The sequence below is a fragment of the Mangifera indica genome, chromosome 5, assembly GCF_011075055.1.
Source record: "Mangifera indica cultivar Alphonso chromosome 5, CATAS_Mindica_2.1, whole genome shotgun sequence".
Taxonomy (NCBI): Eukaryota; Viridiplantae; Streptophyta; class Magnoliopsida; order Sapindales; family Anacardiaceae; genus Mangifera; species Mangifera indica.
The window spans coordinates 3,543,429-3,551,294 of NC_058141.1; the positions used below are offsets into that span (position 1 = coordinate 3,543,429).

The 7,866-nt window shown below is 31.7% G+C and overlaps 1 protein-coding gene across 1 annotated transcript; it reads right to left on the reverse strand.

The window, feature by feature from the left end:
• Positions 1-324: 324 nt before the first annotated feature.
• Positions 325-1,564, reverse strand: LOC123216246 (vacuolar iron transporter 1-like). The gene is made up of 4 exons (XM_044636648.1): positions 1,164-1,564; positions 994-1,079; positions 810-924; positions 325-725 (listed from the first exon to the last, which is right to left on the reverse strand). The coding sequence occupies exons 1-4, from the start codon at positions 1,415-1,417 to the stop codon at positions 428-430; spliced, it is 753 nt and encodes a 250-aa protein (XP_044492583.1). The 5' UTR covers positions 1,418-1,564; the 3' UTR covers positions 325-427.
• Between the last annotated feature and the right edge of the window lie 6,302 nt (positions 1,565-7,866).

Sequence of the window (7,866 nt, forward strand, 5' to 3'; positions counted from 1 at the left end):
AAATTCTAAGTTTGAATTGAGCCAACTTATAATTAAACAAGGACACATTGAGGAAGAAAAATGGTTCTTAGAGAAAGAGAAAAAAATCATCAAAGAATAAATAAGAGGAGAAAAAGAATTGTTGAAGAACAATAACAATCCTTAGAAAAAAGAGTTCTAGTGAAAATTGCCAAACAAGCTCTTGAACTTGAACAAAGCCAAATTTTTTGCTTAAGTTCAATTCATTCAAGTTGAATATGAATTTCAAACTGAATTGGTTATACTCGAATCCAACCCTAATGTTAAACCCTTATTAAGTAAATGATCAGTCATCATATTGGTTTTGTGAATGAATTTCTTATTTGTCAGAAGCAATTAAGACTTAACAAGAAAAACATTTGAACAAAGTAGGAATTTGTTATAATATTTTTGCGGCAAATTAAAAACATCATCTCTGGAAAACTTTAGCTATGGTGTAGGCAGCTGCAGAAGCTATGGCACCAATGAAAGCAGTTTGCATAGCACTTTTGAACGGCTGATTCCCTGTAAAATAGCCCTTGGCAAACCCAAATATCAGCAACGCTAGAATGGTCAAAATCACTGATCCCACCAATGCTTCTGTGGCTACCGGAATCAGCATGTATGGAAGAAGTGGCACTAAACCACCCATTATGTAAGATAAAGCAATTGTTACAGCGCTTTGAAGGGCTCTCATTGGATCTGGTTTCTCCAATCCCAGTTCAAACCTGCAGAAATTTTTAAGAATTAAATTATATTTTATTTCTTTGTTTGGTTATCACTTTAATGCATGATGCCTAAGAAAGACTTACTTCATCATGAAATCAAGCCAGTGTTGTGGGTTCCTTCTTAAAGCATTAACCACACCTTCATATTCATGGGGCTCAGCCCCATATTGGGCGAGAATATCAGCACATTCAGCCGCTTCTGCAATTAAAAGATAATTAATTAAGATCTTCTTTAAGCATCCGAGATTTAAATTTCTAGAGGAATTACCTATGTCAGGGACATTGATGATCTCTTCTTGTTCTCTCTTGAGCTCCCTCATGTAATGATCAGCTTCACTTTTCGCTGCTAGATACCTGCAAATTCACATAGATTTTCGTATCATTAAACAGAATTTTCAGATACCAACGTCTTGAAGTTATAAGTGAAAGAGAAGTTACCCTCCGAGGCCCATAGAGATGGCTCCAGCGGCAACTTCAGCTATGCCAGCAATGAGAATGATAGAGGAAGCGACTTCAGCGCCCGACAGGCCCGCAGCGAGGGCAAAAGGGACAGTAAGGCCATCGGAGACACCGATGATAATGTCACGAACAACTTCACTGGACATGAAATGCTTCTCTTCATGCTCTTCCAACAGAAGCTTCTGCTTCTCAGGGTCATCACTGTGACCATTTCCATTTCCATTGTCTGCCATTTTCAGAATTAAAAATATGCACAACTCTTACTGTTTGTTGTTTCTTGGAAAAGAGATGAGCTGGTGAGTGAAGAGAAGGATTGAGAGGGGGGCTTTATATTGGGAAAGAAAATGAGGTTAAATTTTTTATGGTGTCTGTCTTATGCATATAATTATGAAAATTGAAAGTGTTGGGTCTAATGCAAGCCCTAGCGAGATTAATGATATTTAAAGTTTGAATATGTGTGAATCTCCATTGTTTGTTTTGCTACTACCAAACTGTTTAAAGTCAAAAGTTGCATTCATTTTGTATTTTCTAAATAATTAAAAAGTTTTTGTTCCATTCAAGTCTCGCAAATATATAGTATATGGATTTTTCCTTAACATGTATTATTGTATATGTTTTTCTTTATGAATTCTTGTTAAAATATTCAGATTTGATTTCATATTCTTATAAATAGATTTAGTATATACAGTATGTTATTAAGTTAGCTCTTAAAATTTGCTAGTTAATGACCAGAATCTATTGAAGATTTTAAGGTACTAATCACGTAATTATTTATCAATTTATTAATATTTATTTAATATTAGTCTTAATAAAAAAAATAGTGTAATCAAGTAAGTGCTTAGTTATGATTGAGGGAACTAATTCTAAAAAGGAATTAGGCGTGTGGTTGGCACAAGCCATGTGCTTCGTTATGATTGAGGGAACTAATTTTAAAAAGGAATTGGGCGTGTGGGTGGCACAAGCCATGTGAAGAAAATGAAAGGTGAAGAAGAAAAAGTAAGGCTTTTTCTCCGGGGCGTGTCTGTGCCACGGTCCTACATACAGAGACAGAATCAAATGTGACACTTCACCAACAATATTTTTTAAAACAGCAAATTAAGTTTTCATACCTAAAGTTTGGGGCACAAATTTCCAGCTATTAAATGTGTGCCACGAGAAAGGTATGATCAAAGAGTATTTTGAAACCAAGCCGAATCAATTGATTCAACCACTCTAATGAAGAACTAGTTTGTAATCCGATTTACTTTTCATATAATTGTTGAATAACTAAAAAATCAGCTAAACCCAATCATAATCAATATAGAAACTTTAATTTATGAGAATTATAGTTTGTTCTAAATACTAAAGGATTTATGCTATTAAAATTTGGAGTCAAAAATTCATAAAGAATCAAATACAGTTTATATGATTATTTATACTCTAACAGTGTGTATTGTATTATTAGTATAAATAAACAAATTCAAAGTAATATTTGTCTTTTATAATGATAAATTTGAGAATTTTTTATAGATGATAGTCGTTTTAACTAATTTAATAATTGTATATTATTATGAAATATTAATTCAATTCTTTATGATTATTTATTCGATTATAAAAGTTTAGATTGAAATTAGCCGGTTGAACTGGTTAAACCATGAACCAGTGAGTTAACTAGTTTAACTACCAATCTGATTTTAAAAACATTGTGATCAAATCAATCTTGAAGGAGCAATCCAACTCAAGTAAGGTTTATTTGTTATAAAAAAAATTATTTTTCTTTGCTAAATTTAAAAGAAAATTGAAAAAAGATATATTGATATCAAATCACTAGATATGATAATATCATACATTTCTAGATGTAATTCAAGTTAAATCATGTCCGAAAAGATACGATTAAGGTAAAACTACACCCAAAAAGGTGCAATTGAGACCAAATAGTACATGAAAAAAGTGTGATCAGTGGAAATCACACTTAGAGAGATGCAATCTTATCGAATCACACTTGTTTGATGTGATTCCAACTGTTCCAATGATCAATACTCATCTCAACTTTTAGGAGGGTGTGATTCAGATTAAATCACATTAAAAAAAAGAGTAATTTAATTAGAACCGCACTTGGCAAGATGTTGTCCAATAAGATCAAACTGTCATTATACTTCCAATAATCGAATGACATCTTTATGGGTGTGATCTAGCTAGATTCAAGCTAAATCACACTTGACATCTTTATATACTTAGGTATATGTGTTTCCTACGAATGTACAGCTTAAAAAGGTATCTCATATTTCATTACTTGTGTTGATGACTATGTTCGATTCGGTTTTATCTACTTGATCTCCCATAAGTCAGAACCAGTAGACTATTTTAGACATTGTATATAATTGAGGTACAAAATCAATTAGATCAAATGAATAAAAGTTTTAAGAACTGACCAAAGTCTTAAGCATTTATTCGAAAAGTTTGAGGACCTATGTAATGAAAAAAGAATAGTATGACAACTAATAATTCTAAGAACTTCGCAACAAAATGGTGTAGTAGAGAAGAGTAATTGAACTCTATTGGAATTGGTTAGGTCAATGACGATGCAAGCAAAACATCAACATCACTTTGTGATGATATGACGTTAACTGTTCGTTATGTACTTAACCAAGTGCTTACTAAATCAGTTACTTCCACTTAGGCCTGGATTCGAGCCGAATTGAGCTTAAGCTCGCTTGAGCTTGAGTTTGGCTTGATTTACATGAAACTAAGTTAGAGCTCGAGCCAAACTTATTTCAAAAAAGTCGAGCTTTAGTTCGACTCCAACTCAAGCTCGAATCAAATTTTTAACTAGCTCATTATTAAAACGATATCGTTTTGTATCAAAAGTTTTAACTCTCGAGCTAAACACCTCAAAGATCAACCTAAAAAATGTTGAACTTTTAGGCTTGAGCTCGAGCTTGTTTGAGCATAGCTCATTCGAGTCAAGCTCGAGCTCAAACTCGGTTCAAATCTAACCTTACTTCCACTCCTTATAGTTATGGTCAAGTAGAAAACTTGAGTTAATCGATTGCTACCTTAGTGGTTAGCAGTGTTTATCCATAGTTTTTCCCCATGAGTTTAAAAAACTAGGATTAAAAAGAAAGAAATGTATATTTATCAGATATGTGAACACCCCAAAGAAATGTGTTCATCAGGGAGGATTCTGTTAGAAGATTAATTGAAATTGTATTAAAAAATGCTACATTTATAGAAGATATTTTTCTTAATATAGATGATATTGATAAAATATTTCATCTAAATGAGATAAGAGAAGAATGAAGATAGGTACATTTTGATGGCCATTAGTTGAGTCCTAAGAGGTAATACCTACATTTATTTTAAATAGTGGGAGCAAATGCAATTAAGCTCTAACTTATTTCGAATAGTTGGAGTAATGATCCTCAATTGTTTGTTTTGTCCATCTCAAACTAGTGAGAGCATTGAGATTAAGCTTCAATCTATTTTGAATAGTAGAAGCGATGACCCTCAATTGTATAGGAGTGGATGTTTGAAAGTATTCTAGTGACATTTTAAATTGAAAATGAGGTTTTCATAACCATTCCCTAAAATGATAAAGAACCTAAAATCATAAAAGAAGTTGTCTCATCCTTAGATAAGAAAAAATGGTAAGATACATTGAAAGAAGAGATGAAATACATAGAAAACAAACAAATTTTATGTTTTGGTTAACTTACCATTGGGTCGAAAACCATTGAGAACAAGTAGGTTCCCTAAATCAATCATAAGGCTGATGAGTTAATAAATAGATATAATTTTGTCTTATAGCGAATAACTATACCCAATTAGTAAATATAGATTATGAAGAAGAATGTTTTTGTCATTTATAAGACTTACTTAAATATAGTTTATTCTAGTTGTAGTAATACATTTGAATTTAGAATTTCTTAGTGAAGAACTTGACAAAGAAATCTATGTAAAACGAGATATAGATCTCGTTATTATAAGTCTAAAGCATAGAGTGTGCAAGCTTCAAGAACGTATATGACCTAAAACTGTCACCCATAGACTAGTACTTGAGATTTCATAAAAGTTAATATCTTATTACTTTAAAATAATTAATCAAGCCATCGTGTCTATATAACTAAGTCTGATGAAAATTTTGTAATTTTATCAATATGTGTGATAATGTGTAGATAGCTAGAAATGATTTGAAGTAAGAGATGATCATCAAAGGATGGTTGTCTATACTTTTGACTTATAGGATATAGGTAAGCAGATTGCATATTAGAAATTTAAATCTAAAGAAATTGTTCAAAGAAAACTTTTGACTCTGTCACAAGAGTATAATATTCAAAAGATTTTAAAACAATTTAATATGGTAAACTATAAAACCTGTTGATATTTCTATGTCAAATGACGAATTATTGAACTGAGATATATATCGTAACACTTAAGATGGAAGTAGTGAAATGTTAATAGTTACTTATTCAAATGTCATGGAATGTATTATGTATGCTATGGTGCAGACATGCCGAAATATATGTTTTTGATTTACGGCCGATTAGTCAATATTGGAAAGGGCACTGAAAGGCTATCTATAGAATATTGATATATTTAAAAGGCTTTGTGGATTTTTTTATTTAAGTGATTAAGGATCGAATTTACATTTAATTGACTATTTAGATGTCAGTTAGGGAAGTAATTTAGACCAACGTAAATCAATTTTGACTATGTTTTCTTACTCCAAAAGGGTTATATCTTAGAGCAAAAAGAAACAAACATACATAGTCTTATCCATAATAAAGGCCGAGTATATAATCTATTCAATAATTGTGTAAGAGATTGTTTGGTTAAAAAGATTCTTCGTGAATCTAGATAAACATGATGATATTATTGGAGTAATAGTTGTATGTTAAAATAAAAGATCCTGAGGTTTATAAGATAACCAAACATATCGACACTAAATACAATATTCTAAGAAACATAATCTCCAAGAGGAAAATAAGTGTACAATATAAATCTATGTATTGTATGATCACTAATCTTTTAACCAAAATTGTTCCAAGAAAGTATATCTTGCACTTATTGAATTTCTTGGATTGCATAGATTGTGATTGATAAGTTATTGAGTTTATATATTATACAGGTGACATAACATCATTTTTAGGGTTTTCATTACATCTTGAAATTCTTGGGTTTTCATTACATCTTGAAATTCTTGGGTTTTCATTACATACACATCATTTTTAGGTCAACAAGATTACAATGTCATACAAGTTAGAGATTGGCTACTCACACGAGTAATCACCTTTGGCACTAAGAAAGCGAGCAAATATGAGACATTATTTTTTAGAAAATTGGCAATGAGAAAACGTGTCAATGGGAGACAAATTTCTCAAGAAAAGATTAATCAAAGTTAAAATATCACTTTGATGATCGATTAAGATGAGATCATGAATAGATACATTTGAAAATGACCAATTTGGATTCTGTAACATCTCTTCCTAGAAATACTACCCACTGAAGGAGAAATGTTATGAATTAATATCCGGAGCGTCTATTTTTTTCTTTTAAAATACTTTAAAATAAACGTATCACTAAAAGTGTTTAGAAAATATTCCAAAAAAACTAAAAATCTGAAAGCGAACAAAAGATGTATATACTCATATGAAAACTCATCTAAAAACATCTAAAAATAGGGAGTAATTATATACAACTGTACAATCATCTCAAAAAGGTCAAAAGTCGACAAGAACATGCCACTGTATGCATGTAATATAAACCAGAGATAACCTGCTTTAATCGGATCTATTTTCGTTGACCTGACCTTGCCTCACAGTTACCTCGATCACTTGTACCTATAATCAGGAAAGAAAAGGAAGTGAGAGATAAGAATACTCAGTAAGGGAAAAGAATTAAGTAAATTATCTTCTTTCTTGTTCTAACTCACTCTTGGGACTCAACCTCACTCATAACCCCCATAAGAACTTGAGGGGATAATCTAGTTCATGTTTTACTATTTGGGTCATACTTTATCCTATCTGGTGTCTATTTGATACTTTTTGGAAGCTAACTATAGGGATTTGACACTTTTCTAAGCTCGAACTCTCTTCTTTTCTCTCACTACACCATTTCTGAATCTGAATTGAGCTCTATTACGAGCAAGTTCTACTACAAGCAGACCTTACTATGGGTCTATGTCCTACTATGGATGTGCCCTACTGTGGGCAGTATAGTGTAAAGTGCCCTCTCATAGTTCATAGCATGCATGCGTGCCTTATATCATACTATTCTTGCTTCCATTTAAATATATTCATAACTCACCATACCATATTCTTGGGATGACCCCTGAATCTTGAGCCCCAAATTTCTTTTCTTGTTTTTCTTCCTTTTCTTCTTCTTTTCTTTTTCTCTCCTTTCTTTCTTTTATTTTCCTTTCTTTTCTTTCTTTCTTCCTTTCCTTTTTTCTCCTCCTTTTCTTTCTTTCTTTCTTTCCTTCCAAAAACTGTGAAATACTATTCACAGAATAGTCATTTGGCAGGGTAACCTTCTTTTTCATACAATTTAATAGCCCAAACAGTTTCTAATTCATACAAACTATATATCATTGAAAAGAGGATTCAAAGAGCTTTCCAACAAGCTATAATAGCACACATAATTTCTCAAATAAGGCCGTCAAATGTGAGATGAAATCAATGGCAAAAAAAACCTCTCCCCTGTT